This window comes from Terrapene carolina, unplaced genomic scaffold (assembly GCF_002925995.2).
Source record: "Terrapene carolina triunguis isolate 2854851 unplaced genomic scaffold, T_m_triunguis-2.0 Scaffold838, whole genome shotgun sequence".
Lineage (NCBI taxonomy): Eukaryota > Metazoa > Chordata > Testudines > Emydidae > Terrapene > Terrapene triunguis.
The window spans coordinates 5,108,918-5,129,213 of record NW_020665189.1 but is presented as its reverse complement, the minus strand read 5'-3'; the positions used below and the strand labels follow the sequence as shown (position 1 = coordinate 5,129,213).

Below are 20,296 nucleotides of genomic sequence, written 5' to 3'. Positions count from 1 at the left end.
ACAAAAAATCGGGACAAATGGCATCCCGACCATACTTCGGTCAGGACGCAGGACAAACTCCTCAAAATCGGGACAGTCCCGATTTTATCAGGACGTCTGGTCACCCTACTTCTGCCACCAACTGAGGGGTGGCTCGTTTAGCTACAGGGCTACACTTCTAGTGCCAAAGGTTCTGAGTTTGTTGCCCCCTGATGGGAGTCACTACAAAGAGAAAGCCAGAAGACTCTCGTCAGCTACTAAGGGCCTCCCTGTGCAGATCTAACATACCTGGGATGTATTTAAGTACTATGGTGATGAGTGCTCTAGAGCACCAAGAGAAAAGCAGAGAGGGAAGGTTAACTTGCTGTTATTATTATTGTTCCAATTAGACGGCGTCTTTGTGCATCTTAGGAACTCACTGAATATCTGAACTAACCAGCTGTGGGAACTGTTCTGAGATGATGTCAAACATCAGCTGATCCTTTCGCAGATTGATAGATTCCAAGCTGAGAAGGGGGAATCTATAGGAAGAGACGAGAGACTATTTTGCCTCAGTATTTGGCACTGGTGCAACCAATGCTGGAATTTTTGTTCAGTTCTGGTGTCCACAATTCAAGAAGGCTGCTGATAAATGGAGAGGGTTCAGAGAAGAGCCACGAGAATGATTAAAGGATCAGAATTGTTGTAGTCATGTTGGTCCTGGAATATTAGAGACAAGGAGCGCGATGTATTACCTTTTATTGGACCAACTTCAGAAGATATTACCTCAGCCACTGTGTCTCTAAAGGATTAGAAAACATGCCCTATACTGATAGACCCAAGGAACTCAAGCTATTTAGCTTAATAAAGAAGAGGTTAAGGAGTGACTTGATCAGTCTGTAACTATCTATGTTGGAAACAAATATTTTATAATGTGCTTTCCAACAGCAGACAAAAGTCTAACATGATCCAAATGTAAGCAGGGGAATGGTCCTGCTATTGTGGGGAACTTTCCTGGCTTCTGCGCTACCCCGGTGAAGTGGGCTAGCGAAAGGATCTGAGTCCTTGCTCCTACTTCCTTTACCCAGAGGCCTCTCTGCCCTTGAGGACTCCCCTTCCACTCTCCTGTCTGGCAGAGTCCTCGTAACCCCGACAAGGCTGGGCCCAGGATTCCTGGGAGGCTCGACCCCCAACCCTGCTGTGGTCACCCAGAACAGGGGCTAGGGTGTCCCCACTCTGGGATACTCTCTCTGCACTGGGCACCTCCCTGACCCACTGATCATTTCATACAATTTAAAGCAAATACAAGTTGTTTAATTAACAATTAATTTAAAAAAAGAATAAGGAAAAATGGGAAGGGTTAAAAGAAAACCCACCACCCCACTCCGTGGCAGGGAACATCACAAACAGTGTCTCTGGAATGTCAGGGCAGTTCACAGTCTGTTCCTTGTAGGTCTCAGGCCTCCTTCTCAGGCCCTGGCTGTGCTGCAGAGACACTGCGGGTTGGACACTTGCTCTGGTGGTGGCCACACGCTCTCAGGCTCTAGGTGGCAGGACCCTTCTTCCCAGCGTCGCCCCTGCCCTGTCAGGGTTACAATCCCCCCCAAGTCTGGCCTGCAAGGCCTCTTGGCTGAGGCGTCTCCCTGTGCTGGGCTCACTGCCCAGGGTCCCCCTCGCTCTCCCCAGCTGCTCACCGCACCCAGCTCCGGACTGCTCCAGCCCCAGCCCCAGCTCCAGCTCCACTCTGCCTCAGCCCGGCTGCTGCTGCTCCTCTGCCTTCAGCTCCCTGGGCTGCTTCTCTGGCTTTTCTGGCTCTGGTTGCTGCAGCTCTCTTCCCAGGACAGGTCTGCTCTGCAGGCTGCTTCTGTGACTCTGCTCCCAGCTCTGACCTGCTTCCTGGCTGCTTGTCTAGCCCCTCTGGCTCTGGTTGCTGCAGCTCTCCTCCCAGGGCAGGTCTGGCTCTCTCTGGGCTGTGCTCTGGCTTTGGGGCTGCAGCTCTGTTCCCAGCAGCTTAGCTCAGGCCCCTGCTCTCTCCTTAGCTCGGCCCCACTCTGTCTGACCCAGGCAATTCCAGCTCACACACGGAGGACGGGACCCCCCTGGCCTCCTGACTCTCTGATTAGCCTGCCCGCCCTGTCAATCAGGCTGATCTGGAGCATTGGCCTCTCCCCATTGTTCCTGGGGACTGTCAGTCTCAGGCTCCTGATTTCCCATCGACCCTTCCCCTTTTAGTGCTGGGAGCTAGCCAACCAAAACACCCGCACTGAATGTTAGTAAGGGGGCAACAGTCCCCTTACACAAAGGCTGGCAGCTGAAGCTAGACAAGTTCAGAGTTGAAGTTAGGCATAAATTTTTAACGGTGAGAGGAATTATCCACTGGAACAACTTACCAAGGGTCATGGTGAATTCTCCATCATGGACAACTGATTTAAAATCAAGATTGGATGTTTTTCTAAAAGATCTGCACTAGGAATTTTGGGTAAATTCTACGGCCTGTGTTATACAGGGGGTCAGGCTATCTGATCCCAATAATCCCTTCTGGCCTTGGGAATCGATGAAATAAAAAAGAAAACACAGTAAGGGCCAAATCTCTCCTTTGCCTTGATGCCTACAAAACTCTTGATCATGGTTAGGCAGGAGTCTCAGCACACCAGCAGCCCAACAGGCTGACCAGTATTGTCTCATTGTTTCCTTGTACTCCCCCATCCATCGGTCTGTATCCATCTGGTGTCTCTTGTCTTATACTTGGATTGTAAGCTCTTTGGTGCAGGGACTGTTGTTTTGTTTTGTTTGGACAGCACTTAGCACAGTGGGATCTTGGACCAGCACTGGGGCTACCCAGTGCTATAATAATAAACATTTTCCTGAGGGTTTCCACTGATGAATTTGGAATTGCACGAGGTCTTAGGACAGGTGTAAGGTGCTACTTAGTATTTATTCAGTCCTTGTTCAGGAAAAGCTCTTTGGACTCAATGGGAGGTTTGCCTAAGGACTAAGGATTGAGTAAGGGCCCTTGGAAAAAAGCAACTCTCTGAGCCTATCTAGCCTAGAAATCAGGCTCAAAACCAGTATCTACTTCTGACTGGAGGAGGCAGGTTGAAAATAATTCGACAGCACTCTAGTGACAACTTCAGCAGACTGCCACTCATCCCTATTGGTTTCTGTAGGTCAAAAGGGTTTTGCCTGGTTTCTAGTGGCTTCTAGTGGCATCTAGCAGATGAAATTGGGGGATCAGTTGTTCTGAGAACAAGTATTTCCAGGAAATGATGGACAAATAGCCCCATTACTCTGCTCCAAGACCTAGCTGGTCAACTGGAACCAGTAGGAATCAGTGGAAAACATCTAACATGGATTTCCACTAGCAGGCAGGGGAAGCTGCTCTAGGGTGACCAGATGTCCCATTTTTAAAGGGACAGTCCCGTTTTTGGGGACTTTTTCTTATATAGGCACCTATTACTTCCCACCCCCGTACCATTTTTTCACAGTTGCTATTTGGTCACTCTAAGCTGCTCTCAAACTGTTCTCCACTTCTCACTTAAGTGCACCTTTTCAACCCTCATGCATTTGCAAGCTTGGTCCAAGCACTGGACAGAGGTGCAGATGAGAAGACATCAGGGTGACTGGGCGAGAGAGTAGGTTAGTCTTCTCTGAACTGTGTCTTACTTTTATTTGGTCCCTTGTTGCAGACTGTAGATGTCATGCATTGGTTAGGACAGTTTGGGCTACATTTACAAACCTAGATGCCTCCTAGTACACTGCATATGTGACTGTGGGGAAATCCACATGCACTAGATGCAGATGCAGACTGCGTAAAACTGAATGTGCAAAAATTATTAGTGCCTGCACAGTGACCCACTTAGCTTGTATGCCTGCCTGTGGTGTATGCGCAATGCCCTGCTGGTGTCATTGTGCGACTTAGACACCTGTGTTTGGAAACATGGCACTTTGTGACCTCATCCCATTGCTGGGGTGACATAGGCTGCTTTATTTCTTCCGGGCGCAGAAGGGATTCTAAATGCAGCATTAGAAATGCTGAACATACACTGAGTCCCACAAGCACTGGGAGAGCTTATCCACATTTTCTGCTGATTTCTAATGGCCATCAACATTGCTAATGAGGGGCTTTGAATTTCCAGAGGGACACAAATGAATCAGTCAAATAGTGAGAGAGACTGCCCGTAGTCAGGGGAAAGCTATATGGGGATGCACCATGGGTATATATCAGTAAAATGGCCTTGCCCCAAGTCCTGGACTGAGTGATAGGGCACCTTCTTCACAGCTTTACATAGGTCCAGTGAATTCTTATTTACAAGGATTGGGGAGGGTACTCCATCGTGGCCTTTAAGATTTGTGGCTAGCAGTTTGAATATGTGTGCAGTAGTGGTTTTCAGTTGGCCTGAGGATTGGTGCTTCAGTCTATCAGTCATAGCTTCCAATGAGAGAGACAAGCTAAATCCTATGATAGAATCATAAATATTATACTGTGGAGGGTCACACTTGAAAAAAACCCACACCTCGTTTGATACTAAACAGTACACAGGCCACTTGGGTCTGTTATGATTTCAGTCCATGGAGATCGGAAGAATGCCATTCAGCTATGCTGACTAGGGCTAGGTGAATTTTTTCAGAGAATAGTAAATTTGTCAAAGTGCATTTTTCAGGGCACCAAAACCATTTGTGAATTCAAATTCAGCTAATTGATTCAACTGGGAAAAAAACTGAAAAAACCCTAGCTTGGAAATGTCAAAATGGTTCATTTTGACATTTGGTTTCAAAACAATGTTTTCAAGATGAAATGTCGATTTGAAACAACATTTTCTAAATGAAATGTCAATTCAATTGACTTTTGAAATATTTGGGTTGCTCTGAACAAAATTTTTTCATTTTTTTGTTTGGGTCAGAAACACCCTCTCCCCTCCACACACACCCCTCCAAAATCCAGTTTTGGTTCAAAACTGACTGCTTTGAGAGGGGTGGGTAGATTGTTTGGTCTGGCCACTGAACCAAAAAAACCAATGTTGACCAACCAGTATTCCCATTCAGAGATACAGTATATCCATGGGAGGAGAGAGTTAACTACAGTAATATATATCCTAGAATAATACACAGGGGGATAGATTAGATGATCAACAGAGAGAGAAATGAACTAGATTATTGGCCTGAACATGCTTTAACCCAGAGTAGTGGTTAACTAGAATTCATTAAAGCTGGTTAAAACTACTGCCGGTATTACCCATTTCCACCTAGCTATTTGATCATTTACTCAGCACCTCTTCCTGGGGCTGGAGGGTGGGTGGCAATACAGAGTGATGTCAAAGAAAACAAAACAAATGTAGGGAGGAAAGGAAAAGAATCCGATTTCTCTAGTTAATCATATCCTGCAAATATTAAAAATTGCCCTGGTGTGTTAGAGCAGTATTCAGTCATGGTGTGAACCTAACTCCAGTAAAACAGCAAAAAGGAAGCATTTATATAAAACATGGTTATAATGATCCTGCTCATGGCAGATGAGTGGGGAGCTTGGTCCTTTTAGGGGATTGTGCAGGTGTATAATGCAAAGGTAGACTTACTGCTGTAATGGTGAGTAAGACGTGGGTAGGCCCTGACTATCATGTGCCGTAGCATGAGGAGTTCTGTTACGCTATATCCCATGGAACCCTTTCCCACCTCAGGAGACCTCACTCCGATGGTGTCCTAGCTTGCTCCTTCTGTCCTACAAATTCAGTGATGTCAGCACCAAACACACACAAATACAGAACCTGTGGCCAGCTTTCAAAAGGAAGCCAATCCCTCAACATGTTGATCTCAGTAAAAAGAAAATCTTCAGTCTCTTGAGGTCTGGGTGTTGATGTGACTGGCCTGGGTAGGGAAGGGGAGATTGTTGTGTGGGTGTTGGAAGCTAGTCCCTCCTCTAGGTGGTATAGCACAAAATGATAATGGGATCCGGTCTCTGCTTTTCTTCTCAGTTGGGTTCTTTGCCGGCACTCTCCAAGCCCATTCTGCTTTCAGGAGAGTCCCTTGCTTAAAATGAGATGCTGTCGCCGAGCTCAGTCTAAGATAAATGTGACCCTCTTCTCTCCTTGGTCATTTTCCAGGACCCCTAGGAATTGCTGATTACTCTGCCTCTATCTCTTCTCCATTAAGTGATGTTATCTTTGCAGGCACGTAGGCTATCTGAAGCGCTGTGCTAGCCATGCCTGATCATTTCAGCCAAATCATCCTCTTGCCCCAATTCCAGGTTGTTCTGTCTGCTCCACTCTGCATCCTTCTGAGTCCATGAAAGCGCGTGGAGAGAGCACAGATTCTGGTCCCTACCTATGGGCGCAGTCCTGCATGATGCTTGAGTATGCGTAACCCACAGAGCCTGCCTTCTGGGGCAGGCAGGACCCACTTCCTAATGTAAGTGTAAGCAGAGTCAGAATGAGCTCTCCCCTGACATCTGGTGGTGAGCTGTGGAAAAGGCCTTCAGGGGCTGATCTCGTTTGCATGGGCACACCCACCCTGCCTAGCCTGATGGGACTGCTTGCCCAAATGGTCATTTTGGCTGCTATGGGATCCCCAGTCTCTTTGTTACTGGGGCAGGAGTAGTAAAGGGTTTTTATCCTAGTTATGTGAATCAAGGACAGTAGAACTGTACTAGGCATTTTATGATTGAGGGACTCACCCGCAACTAAGCAGCACTTGCTAGGCCAGGGTTCCAAAGCCTAGTGACTAGAGAGAGGCTGGGGACAGGCAGTTTCTGGTGGGGTGGGACGGGACGGGACGGGACTGGACTGGACTGGACTGGACTTGTTTGTGGGTCCCAAACACCACTTTGATCCTCCTTCATAATAACAGAGCTAATTTAGATTCAATTAAATGTCTTGTTACATGCTGCAGAGCTGAAATCACTGATACCTAGGTCTAAGCATTAGACCTACTTTGGGCTAGTGGTGCTGATGCAAGAAGACTATACAGGTGCACTAGCAGTAAGGCTCCCTTACTAACAGCTGAAATCACTGAGAGCTGTGTTAAGGGGGGGCTGAAGACATACTGGTGAAATGGCTGGTGGAGAGGTATGGCTAGCGGTGTGGGTGGCTGGTGGAAAGACGTGGTTAGTGAAATAGCTGGTGGAGAGGTGTGGCTGGCAGTGAAGACTGGAGCAGAATGCCACAGATGCCGTGGCAATCAGCTGTGCAGTAGAGCGTGAAAGGTGCCTCCATACCTCTCCCCCCTTCCACCCAGGCTGGAAGGTGATCTCTACGGATGAACTTCTGAACTCCGGGGCTGCACTGACCAAGGACAGCCTCTGCGAGTGGGGTGACTTTTGGGTTGCTGGACTTCAGAACCCAAAGGGAAAGTACACGACCCAATCTACTGGGGGGTGGGTCTTCTGGTTCATGGTTTGCATTTATGAACCCTAGTTGTGGTGTTTTCCCAATTTAATGCTGAGTTGTTTACCTTCTGTTATTAAAGTTTTTTTGCTACATCGAGACTCTGTGCTTGCAAGAGGGGAAGTATTGCCTCTTAGAGGTGCCCAGGGGTGTGTGCGTAATTTTTCCAGGTCACTGGGTAGGGGTTCGAGCTGGTTTTGCATTGTATTGTTGAAAGGGAACCCCTAGGTACTGAACCCAGCCCTTGTTGCTGTCAACTCTGCCTGGTAGAAGGGTTACGTAAGCATTGGCGATGGGCTAAAGAGGCAGTGTTAGGATCTGGACCCAGATTGGGTTTGGGCTATGCTGTGGGTTTGAGGCTAAATCAAGACTGGGGCTTGGGTTCAGATTCAATGGTGCCAAAATCTCATGAGCTGTTCATGTGCCTGTGTGACCCTGAATGGCAGAACCCTTGCAAGAGCAGCCATTCTCATGAGCTTTCCACTGCATCTAAACTGGAACCAGAAAACAAGGCCCCTTCTGGGTTTGGGTCTGGCCTGGAACCAAAAGTACAGTACTGGGTTCAGCTACGATGGTTCAGATCTAGCATTCCCCGGCTTCCAAAGGGGGCCCAATTCCAGGTCCTGGCATAAGCCTATCTTTCCTTGCTGTTGCTTGGAAGTGTTGGGCACGGAAGGCAGCGGCCACTGGCAACCCCCATTGGTCTTTCTGACACACTGTGCAGTGAAATGTCCATTGTGCAGCACAGCCAGACATTCCTGCTTCTCAAGTGTTCCTTGCTCTCTGGGGGGAAGGAGAAGAAGAGGGGATCATCTCTTTTTATTGCCTTTCAAGTCTCTCTTTCCATCACTTTTCCCGTTTCAGACTAAAGATTCTCACATTTCCACCTCTTTCATTGGGTCAGAACTTGTAACGCGGGCAGCAGAGCTAGCTGAATGTATTGTGTTCTCAAGAGCCAATATGCATTTGGGCTGAGGGAGGGAGTAGCCAATTTCAATCATAATAATTATTAATAGTTGCACTTATATGGCATCCAAACATTTCAAAGCCTTTTACAAACATTAATTAATCCTTACAGCCCCCCGATAGTACAACATTATCCCCATTTGACACCTACGGGAACTGAAGCAGAGAAATTGAATGAGTTGCTCAAGCAAGTGAGTTAGCAGCAGAAATAGGAATAGAACCCAGGAGTCCTAGCTGGCTGGTTCCTGCACTAACCAATATCCCATCCTCCTCCTTTGGGTGAAGAAATCATTTTTCTTTTTAAATTATTTCAGATGTCTCTACACTTCTGCCTGAACCCCAATGTAGAGAGGTTAGCCCGGGCTCGTCTCTCTCCGGGGCGGCGGGGAACCACACCGCCTCACTACACTCTGTTTATGTACTAGGGAATTAGCTCGGCCGCGGAAGTCCTCCCCAGGCGGTCCTGGTGGGGGCAGAAATAAGTACAGTTAGGCCGAGGCCCTAGGTCAGGGCAGGGCAACAATGAGTCAGGCGCTCAGGCGGGCTGTGCAATAGCGCTATAGCAGTAGCAATATAAACAGTAGTAAGCACCAGCCCTAGGTCAGGGTGGGGCAATAAGGAGTCAGGAGCTCAAGCCCCCTGGCAGGGCTGAGCAACAACAGTAGGCCCAAGCCTCCAAAAGGCCTGGGAGAGGGGGAGACGCAGGCCCTCCCACTCCACTGCGTCCCAGCCCGGGGCCCTAGCAGCAGCAGAAGACCCGCTGCTGTGTCAGTGGGGATTCTGGCCACAACACACTGACATAGGCTCTGGCAGTGCTGCAGCCAGACTAGGGTCAGCTGACCCCGGGCTACTTCCTAATTCCCCCTCGTGTGATACCTGGGTTGGGGTGGTGTCCTCTGGGGGGTCCAGCGCCATGGGCTCCTCGGGGTAGCTGGCGAGAGGCAGGCCCGGCAACTCCTCTGAGTAGCGAGCGCAGGGCAGGCCCGACAACTCCTCCAAGTAGCGGGCGCAGGGCAGGCCCGGCAACTCTTCCAGGTAGCGGGCGCAGGGCAGGCCCGGCAACTCCTCCAGGTAGCGAGCCCAGGCCCGGCAACTCCTCCGGGTACCGAGCACAGGGCAGGTTGGGCCAGTCCTTGCATGGACCGCGGGTCACTGGTGCTTCCCAGTTGCAGCCTAGGTCAGAGGCATCTGGCCTCTCTGGTGGCTGCTTTTCCAGTGAGCAATGAGGTCGAGCCTTTATACTTCCGGGGCACCGTCTGACCCTCTGGGGGGCGGGCTCAGAGCTCACTAGCTCCACCCACTCTGGTGTCTGGAGGGGCTCATCTCTCTCCGAGGCTGCGGGGAACCACACCGCCTCACTACACCCAACAATACTGAAACCTCAGCAATATTTAAGTTCAGTTTGTAGGTCACTGCTTTCAGCTGCATGTCAAGGCTGGATATCAATTGAAACTATTTTATATGCAAATACTGTTTTGTAATCAGCAACAACTTACTTTATTTGCAAGACTGGCATCAATATCTGTTAAAAAAAAGTAAGGTGTCTTTTTGTAGTTCTGTAGATAGATAGATAGATAGATAGATAGATGATGATAATTTGTCCACTGTTCTATGTTGACCTTCTTTTGTCCTGCCTGGGTAGCAATTCTTAGGATATTCATAAAGGACACATTTGTGATGGTCTTAAGTGGCAACTAGATGACATGTTTCAGCAGTATTTACATGTAGGGGAAAGAAGTGTTACTCTGGCAGTGAAGGAACTATTTTTAAATAGAGAGAGTCAGCAGGAATAATTTTGCAGCTCTGCACATCTCTGCTGTACTACAAGGTGTTATAAAAATTGCAACTAGCCCGCCTCTTATTCCCACGCCCGGGATTGAATCTGCCTTTTAACTGGGAGGTAACGTATAAACAGACACATCTGGGAGGAAGTACCCCATACCTCCGAGGCTGCAATGACATGAACCTGTCATGCTGCAGTGTTTCCAAATACCCCTGTGCCCCGCATGAGTCTGCTAACCGAATGCAATATTTTCCCCACACCAGTGGATGCCCAGACCCACCTTGGTGCTTCCCCTGATATTCTGCCATCTTCTGGAGCTTCACTCTACTCACCACTGGGACATCTATCCTCAGGCACCAACAGCTGTGCAGAGTCACCTCTCTACTGATGTGCTTCCCACCATGAGAACTCTCCTACCCAACGTCCTCTCTCACCCGTGGGTGTGCCAGCCAGCTGCAGCACCCCCTTATGGGCATGCCAACTGGCAGCAGTACCCCTGTGCACCAGCAATCTCTGGCTTGCAATGCTGGGACACCTTCCCATGAAAAGCAGCCTTCTGGGCAGGCAATGAACCCACTGCCAACTATGATCACTGTTGTTGTTAGGTGTTATCACTGAATCATAGAACTGGAAGGGACCTCAAGGGGTCATCTAGTCCAGTCCCCTGAACTCAAGGCAGGACTAAGTATTATCTAGACCATCCCTGACAGGTGTTTGTCCAACCTGCTCTTAAAAATCCCCAATGATGGAGATTCCACAACCTCCCTAGGCAATTTATTTCAGTGCTTAACTACTCTGACAGTTCGGAAGTTTTTCCTAATGTCCAACCTAAACTGCCCTTGCTGCAATTTAAGCCCATTGCTTCTTGTCCTATCCTCAGAGGTTATGATGGCAATAACAACAAAGAGACCTCGTCCTGGCCCAGGACCCCATTGTGTTAGGTGCTGGACAGGAGGGGGAGCACAAGGAAACACTCAGACAGTCTGGGTCAGCATGACACACAGTGGGTTCAGTCCACCACCAGCCTAACCGTTGTCAAGTTTGTTGTAGGCCTCATGGCAAAGGAGAGTTTTAAGCTGAGGGGGGAAACATGGCAGCAGCATTTCTGGTGCTACCAGGCCATTCTCTGAATGACTGCAACCTTAGCGCCAGGCATGGGTATGAAGCTAGAGCATGGAACAGCCCTCATTGTCAATACCCACTGCTGTGGGTGATTAGTTGGGCAAACCAAACACCAGCCTGTTTTCTGTGTGTGTGGTGTTACAGGGACTGTTGTGATATGGTTGGGGCTGCCAGAGTTTTAGACAGAGCGGTACACCCATGTCAATAGCCACCAAGTCCTGCTCAGTGCTGTGACGGCCTGTGAGATCTTGTTTGTGAGCCATTAGCCTGATGGCCCTGCCAAAGGCTTCAAAGGAGCAGTATCTGCCCCACTCTGACCTGTAACAGACACCTCCCACAGTCCACTGGGCACCAGAGCAGGTTTTCAGCAGGGCTGAATCTGGGAACCTCTGGATTTAAAAGCATGAAGCTCAACTGCCTGTGAAAGCACCGTTAGCTCAAAGGCTGTAGAAGACTCAGAAATCTTTATATATGGTCCAACCACTAGAGGAGGACAGAGCCACAGCATGAGCATGGAGACAAGTGCATTTGAACTGGGCATACTGACTATTGATCCAACTGCAGACTCACAGGCACTGGCTCTGCACTTTTCTGGGAGGGTTATGTAGGAAACAGGCCACGCATGTGCCTTCTTGTGTCTCCTGCTGCTCAGTGAGAAGGGGCTGATCTTTTGGGACTGTGGCTGTGTTTGGATCATACGATTGCTTTCCTCTGTTGCATAGGCCATATGCACAAAGTGTTCTGACATGTGCTACCTCCCCTGGCTTCTATTTTAAGGCAAGGGCATGAGTTTTCAAAGTTTTCAGCCCACTCCAGCCATCACCTCCGAGAAGTGGCACCCACCCAGCTGCAGCCCAGGAGTCTGAATGCGTGTTTGTCTCATTCCTCTGCACTTTGAAACTGTCATTAAACAGTAACGTCGTTAACGGTGACAATTTCAGACGCTCACGATTTTCTGTTTCTCCTCCTTTGTAGATAATACTGAGCCTGAGTTAACCAAGGGCAAGCCCTGTGAGAACAAGCTGAACATGAATGAAAACATTCACTGTCCATTATCTTCTGCGGAGTATAATGAGCCACATACCTCGGGCTTGCAGCTAGCCATGTTAGCCTGTAATAATGGGAGTGAACAGCCAGCAGAGCCCACAAATCCCTCCAATGAAAAAGCCAGCCTCCTGAATAGCGCTGAGCCATCCAGAGCAAAGGAACGCAGAAGCCCAGCCAATGACAGCACCGGCCATGGGGCCGAACATCTGGAAATGGCATCAGACCTATGGAAGCAGAGCGAAATGCAGAGAAACAGGGTACAGCAAGCACAATCAGAGAGTGACAGCAGCAGTGTCAACGGTCTGGTGCTGACGAACGGTTTGCATACAGAGTTTGAGCCGAGGAAGGAGAGGGACTTTGATGGCAAGGAGGTAACAGAGACGCAGGGCAGCACAGCGCCAAGGAGAAGTGACGCTGACTTGGAGGAGAGGGACTCGCCAAGCAAGGAGCTGTATAGCGAGCTGCTCAGTGGTGTGCATTTGCAGACCTTCCTGGACTCTCCAGAGGTGTTAAGTGCTGGGGACTCAGAGGAACAGCTAAGGTAACTGGGATTCTCTCTCAATTTGTTTCACTGCTTGGATTAATGTGCATCATATTTCCCCCACTTAAATCTAGGGGGGGAACCATCAGGTCTAAAGCTCTCTCATGGTTGGCTTTGGCCCCAAATGAACCCTCCTTTACTGTCTTCTGTTGTATCATATCCTTTTGCAAAGCTCTTGTCAAACAGTCACCATTATAGAGTCAACATTTGCCAATAACAAGAGTGTTCCTGGGAGCTGCTGTGCGCTCCACCTCCCAGCGACTCAGGGCTTGATCTAAAACTCCTTGAAGTCAGTGGAAAGATTCCCATAGATTTCAATGGGTTTTGGATCAGGCTCTTCGATGGAAGCCGAGAGTATCTAGCACCTTGCAGGATCAAGCCCGTATTTCCTTTTCTAAGGGGAAAACCACTGTGCAGTAAGTGCTGGCAAGGGCTGACTTGATTAGCAAGCACCTACGTTCGGTAGATGAGGTGTTTCGTAAATAAGAGTTTCGCTTCTTCTCTTCCTGGAACAAGTTAACACCAGGGCTCAGCACTCCTATGCAACACTACAATAACAAACCAGTGCTTACGTGCGATCCTGAAAGAGCAAACCAGTGTGCACTTTTGCTGCTGGGAAAAAAACAGTTGGCTAAAGAAGCAGCTTTCCCTTTCCACCTTCCCAACGGTGATTGCTGTACATAGCAGTATGATGTAGATTATTTTCTGAGTGACACAAATTTCTTCCCATCGTTCCTCTGTTTCCAGGAAAGGTTTTTAACACTACTGTGCCTTTCCCTTGCTGGAGAGAGGGAGTTTACAGATCTCCCTGAACACACACCACAAAACAAACCGTGATAGCTGCTACAGGGTCAGAGGGGAACAACCTGGGAGAGAGCAGAAACGAGAGAGCAGGAGATCCATGGGCACAGTGGGTTATAAAACGCTAGGAATACACATGCCTGCTTTCCACCCCCAGTGGCCCAGTGTATGTAATGATTGCTAGTACTGTTGTTTTATGTCCCGTTCTCCCCCAACCCTCCCATGGCTGGAAGTTTACGAGTCTCCTACTGCCTGAGTCCCAATGGACTTGTGGTCAGATTTTTAGAGCTGTTTAAGCACCTAATTCCCAATGAAATCAATAGGAGTTAGGTGCCTAAATACCTTTAAAAAGCTGGCCCTTAACCAGGGTACTGGAACAAGGGGTGCTGGGGATGCGGCAGCCCCTGCCCTGGACTCTTAGTTCATGCCACAGTGGTTCATGCTTTAGATCAATACGTGATAGGTTCATTCCCTTCAGATGCCCTGGGTGTCTTTCCCAGGATTAACTGAGTTTGGTGCAGGGGGAGAGGGAAGGCTGGAATGGTCCTTTTCCTTATAAATCCCCTGGCTAACAACAGTTCCTCTCTGTGCAGCTTTCCTGCTCTCTGTGAAAAGGAAGCAGTCACTACTGGTGCACCATGCTTTCTCTGCCCCAGGACCAAGCGGAGCCCCCACTGGGGTATTAGAGATCTGCAGGGGGCAGGTCAGGGGCAATACAGAGGGCTGGTTGTGGGACTGGAGATGCAGGCATTGTCCCACCCCCAACCCTCACGGAAGAACCCATGGAGACTTAATGCAACCTATAGCTTGATTTGCTATTTCACAGCCCCCTCTGTGCTGGGAATCCTGACTTGATGGGGAAGCGGGGAGAGGAGGGGGGAGGAGGATCTCTGACCATGCAGCTGCTCTTGGAGGGAGCCAGGGAGAGCCAAATTGGGGTCCAGAAATGGTAAGGATGCACTGGGCTTCTGTGCAGATGGCACTGACCTCAGGATCCCCCAGAATCTATGGGGTTTGCTGATGGAACTGCTACCCCTTGCACTCCTCTGTGGAATGAGTTGGGGAGCGCTATGCGAGGGGATCTGCATGGGATTTTCTGCTTCCCTCCCCTCGGTATTTCCATGGGCACTAGTGGTCCAAGCCCTAATCAGCACAGAGTCATTGTCCTAGGTGATTCGTGCACCACAGTACATGTGGGATCACAGCGGCAGAAAGAGGCCAGCAAGCTGCAAGGAGTCCAAAGAAGAGCAATGAGAGTTGTTAGCGAGGTGCCTGGTCTGATGTGAGAGGAGAGAGTACAAAGATCTGGAATGATTCTGGATGGGGGTGTGAGAACAGTTTCACAAGGGTGCTGCACATTAGGAAACCTAATTTAGGGAAGGTTTCCTAATGTGAGATCAATGATCTTGTGGAGCAATCTTCTTAGAAAAGAGGTGGCCCCATTGCTTGACTTATGCAAAACCAGCATGGACAAAAGCAAACAGTGTTTGGCTGATGTTTGTTTGAGTCCCAAGTAGCTACTCATTTCCCTAAGAATGAGTTTTAATTCGTGTCAATGTCTGGGGCATGGTTATCCTCCTTGATGCCTTCTGTTAGATGGTAGTTTAGCAATGGGGAGGGTGGGCTGGACACTTTGCAAGCAGGAGAGCAGCAAATTGTGCTGCCCACCAGGACCCACAACCTGAGACCAGGAGAAACTCAGTTCATTGAAACGGCTCTTCAGAGGTCTGGCCAAGAGCTAATGGCAAGAGTGGTGACCCTCTGAGAGCTTCTGCCCGGACCAAAGCCAGAAGCAGTAGCAACATGGCTTCAGTGAACATACAGGACACCAATTAAAAATATAATAAAAGAACTGGTGTACAGTGACGCATGCTAATATCAATGGAATCCTTAATATATTGCGCAAGCTCCAAACTAACGGAGGAATAAAGCCTTCTCTCAGATCACTTGCAGAACAGCTCTCCGCTGAAGAATTAGGGCTCAAGAAAGATGTAACGGTGGTTCACCATTGGAGGAGTAATGATTTTAAGGTTCTGGGCATGCTAAAGGTGTGAAGTTGTGAAATGGCAGACCAACGGTTTGGAGAGAGTACAATCAGACTGTGTTCTGTATTCCAAGAACTGGTTTTGCTATTTATGTATTTACTTAGGTTTATTTATAATCTGTTTTAAATTCTAAGCCCAGTACATAGGGAAAAACACACCCCAGAAACAACTGCAAAATGCTTATATAACTACCGCACTATAACTGACAGCCCTTGGTTACCAGGAGGGAGCCAGATTCTTTCCCTCTGTTCCAGCTGCTTTGTGCTACTCAACAGTCTGTTGTGTCACAGTTATGAAAGCATCATAGTTATGAGAGGTTGAAGCATCTGGGGTGGGGGAAAATTCATCATTGGTGTAAGCAGGTGCAACTCCACTAAAATCCACAGAGATCCATCTGCTTGCACTAGGGCTGAATTTGGCCCAATATGTCATAACCAATGTGTCTTCATTCATTATCTGCAAAGCTGGCCATCCCCCACTATATTCTGGCCTTGAATAGCCTGTGTGACTCATTAGGTGAGACCAAATTCAGAGCTGGGGGGAGTAGGTGAGATTCTGTAGAAGTCAGTGGAATTGAACCAGCTGTGAATGTGGCCTATTCTTTTACTTTTTGTAAGTGAATGTATTGTTCTTTGCTGTCCCCCATTTTGTGCAGTGGATGCCTGTCACAAAGCATCTAAACCCTTTTTAATATATCCTAATTAGTAATTAATAGTTAACTGATAATTCATTTATAATTACCAGTTCATTTGCATTTGTATAGCATGTTTCAACCAGAGATCTCAAAGGCCTTTGAGGGTGGAGGGCAGACTGGTCTGCCAGTGTGGCTCTGACTGCCGGAGCAGAGCCCAAGGCTGGTATGTAGGGTAGTAAGATGGTCTAGGGGTTAAGGTCCCTGCTCTACCACAGGCTTCCCTGTGTGACCTGGGGCAAGTCACTTGGCACCTCACTCCCAGTGATTTCAGTGCAAGTTAGGAGCCTATGTGCCCTTGAGAATCTGGGCCGTAGCCGCTCTGTTGCCTTAGTTCCCCATCTGTAACGTGGGGTTAATGGCCCTTTCTTCCCTGCCGGGGATGGTGTGAGGAGAACTACCTGACACATCACAAGGTGCTCAGATAGTGCAGTAACAGGGCCAGATAAGTATGTTGGACCAACCGTACCCTTGTATATCCCCAGTAACACTGGCTGCTTTCAGCTCCAGCCTGATGCTTTTCAGCTGCTTATAGTAACGACTCTCTCCGCTGCCTGTAGTGTTCTTACTGCCAGTCACCTTATACGTTCTTCTTATTTATAACATGGCAGTGCCGAGGTGCCCCAGGGACGATCCAAGCCCCACTGAGCTCCATGTTGTACACACACACGCACTGTTGCAGGATGACTGGCCCCTTTAAGACCGGCCTCTGGGCCTGCTCAGTTGCCTCCCAACTGGGCTGATGAGAAGGCAGCTGGCCCATGTAAAGAGGAGAGACTGCACCAGAGGAGGAGTGAGGCAGGGGCAGGTGAGAGCAGCAGGAAGGTGCTGCAGGAGCTGCTGCTGGTGACTTCAGTTGGGAGGGCTGGGGAGCCCTGTTGCATTATGGGAAGGTTTGTGCAGTGGCCCCTAGGAATGAGGGGAAGAGCCAGTATGGGCAGTGTAAACTGGGCCTAGAGCTAGGGATTGGCTTGGGGGCTGGGGTGTAGATCCCAGGAGCAGAAGTAGGACTAACAGAGGAGGAGGCCTGGGGGAGTGAGATACTGCAGGGAACCTTCTCACAGGAGATCTGAGTTGGGGCCACAGGAGAAGACTCAAGGGAGAGGAGTGGGCCTAGGAGTCTTGGGTGGATGGCCTGGAGAGTGGGGCCCTGGGGCAGAGGGGTTAATGGCTCTCTGGTGGGTAGGGTGACCAGATTTTTATAGGTTTCAGAGTAGCAGCCGTGTTAGTCTGTATTCGCAAAAAGAACAGGAGTACTTGTGGCACCTTAGGCCTGGTCTACACTAGGCTTTTATGTCGACTTTAGCGCCGTTATATCGAATTAACCCTGCACCCGTCCACACCAGGAAGCCATTTAGTTCGACATAAAGCTCTCTTTAAATCGATTTCTGTAATCCTCCCCAACGAGAGGAGTAGCGCTAAATTCGACATGGCCATATCGAATTAGGCTAGGTGTGGATGGAAATCGACGGTAATAGCTCCGGGAGCTATCCCACAGTGCACCACTCTGTTGACGCTCTGGACAGCAGTCCGAGCTCGGATGCTCTGACCAGCCACACCCCCGGGAAAATTTGAATTCATTTTCATTTTCCTGTCTGGGCAGTTTGAATCTCAGTTCCTCTTTGGACATCGAGGGGAGCTCAGCAGCAGTGGCAACTATGCAGAGCTCTCCAGCAGAGATGGCCGTGCAATCCAATAGAAAGAGGGCCCCAGCATGGACTGATCGGGAAGTCTTGGATCTCATCGCAGTGTGGGGCGATGAGTCCGTGCTTTCAGAGCTGCGCTCCAAAAGAAGGAATGCTAAGATCTACGAGAAGATCTCCAAAGCCATGGCAGAGAGAGGCTACAGCCGGGATGCAACGCAGTGCCGCGTGAAAATCAAGGAGCTGAGACAAGGCTACCAAAAAACCAAAGAGGCTAACGGACGCTCCGGATCCCAGCCCCACACATCCCGTTTCTACGAGGCACTGCATTCCATCCTGGGAGCGGCCGCCACCACTACCCCACCCCTGACCGTGGACTCCGAGGATGGGATCATGTCGGACATGACAGCGGACGGGGAAGAGGAGGAAGGAGATGAGGAGGACGAGGCAGTCGACAGCGCTGGCACCGCTGATTTCCCCGACAGCCAGGAGCTCTTCATCACCCTTACCGAGATCCCGTACCAACCGTCCCCATCCCTTACCCCGGACACAGAATCAGGGGACGGATCAAGCAGTAAGTGCTGTAAACATGTAAACATTTATTTAAAACAGAACGGTAATATTTATACTATTAACAATGTATATTTATAAAAGTGCTGTAAACTAGTAAAAAAATAATCAGGTACAAAACAGGAATATTTACAAAGGTAACAAATGGGTTTTGCATGATTTCTCTGTCTTAGGCTCTTCTCAATTTAGTCCCAAGTATTTTAAAAAAATTTCACAATGTCCGTTACTACATGATTCCCAGGCCCAAGACGCTCCACTCCAAAGTCCCAGTGCACCTACGCGAAAATCCGGTCAATGTGGCCGGGGATCGACGAGAAATCCTCGTAGGAGAACTCCTCGTAGGTCTCGTGGAGGTAGAGCTCAAGCCTGTTGATCAGGTTCCGGGGTAGGGCGATCTTAGTGGGCCCTCCGTGGTAGCAGACATGTCCCCTCCATGCCACAATCAGGTACTCGGGGATCATGGCCCGACATAGCATGGCGGCATACGGCCCCGGTTTCTGCATGCTTTCCCGCAGCATGCGTTCTCTCTGGGTGTCCGGGATCCTCAGGAGGGTGATGTCGCTCATGACGCCCTGCTTTGAATTAGGGAGGGGACTGTTAGTATTGGGACTGCTTTACAGCCACGCGGTGGAGGGAGAGGGGCAGCATACAGGGATCTTTCCCTGGGACAGCCGCGAGGGGGTGGGACAGGGGCAGAGTTGATGCTGTCCTGATTGCTGGCAGCAGAGACTGGCATTGCTTTCAATGTGAAAGGAGGCCAGTGCTACAGCTGGAGTTTTAAGCAGCCACAAGTCTGCGGCTTACCATTATTGCCCGCTCCAGAAGTTCAGGTCTCCAGCCACAGTTCTCTGAACACTCCAAGACCTCCGCAAGTCCACAGGCACTGAAGGCGACGGCCGAAAATTCGACCTTGTCCTGAGTGCGCATGTGAGAGGTTCAGTGCATGGTCTTGTTCACAGAGAAAGACTAGGTTCTTTGTATACAATTTCATTTATCTGTCTCAGGAATTCACTCCCTTTTTAAAATTCACACAGACACATCTGCGACTGTCTCCCAACCCAGCCTGTCAGCACACTCCCAGAGGCTAGCGCAGATTAGGCGGAGGAAGAAGAAGACGCGTGAAGACATGTTCACAGAACTAATGGGCTGCTCCCGAGCCCAGGCAGCCCAGCAGACACAGTGGAGGGAGAACTTGTCACAAATGCACCGAGCAGTCATGGAACGGGAGGAGAGGTGGCGTCAGGAGGACCAACAGGCTACTGAAAAGCTGCTTGGACTAATGAGGGAGCAAACGGACACGCTCCGGCGCCTTGTGGATGTTCTGCAAGACCGGAGGCAGGAGGACAGAGCCCCGCTGCAGTCTATCTGTAACCGCCCTCACCCGCCACCAAGTCCCACACCACCCTCACCCAAAGTCCAAAGAAGGAGGGGCGGCAAGGGCCGTTAAAACTTTCAATCAACCCCTGCAGACTGCTCTAGCAGTAGAAGGCTGACATTCCCCAAAATTTCATAAGTCCTTTCCTACCCACCTCACACAAGCCCCCGTCCAAGTTTCACCCCCCACGTTTCATGTCTGGTTCGCAATAAAATGTTTGTTTCTGTTCATTACTGTTTCGGTCAGGTTCTTTTGAGGGAGAGTCTGTCTGGAGGGGGGGAAGGGGCTTGGTAATTGGACAGGACAGTCACCTTTAGCAGGCTACAGAGGCGGGGTCAGGTCCAGCATCAGGACACATACACAGTGCAGTCACTGGTTACC

At 49.4% G+C, this 20,296-nt stretch overlaps 1 protein-coding gene across 1 annotated transcript in view; it reads left to right on the top strand.

The window, feature by feature from the left end:
• The first annotated feature begins 12,230 nt into the window (after nt 1–12,230).
• Nucleotides 12,231–20,296, top strand: part of PSD2 (pleckstrin and Sec7 domain containing 2) — a 106,711-nt gene continuing 98,645 nt past the window's right edge. The window contains exon 1 of the mRNA XM_026660858.1: nt 12,231–12,790. Coding sequence (XP_026516643.1) covers nt 12,231–12,790 — 560 coding nt within the window. The remainder of the gene's footprint in view (nt 12,791–20,296) is intronic.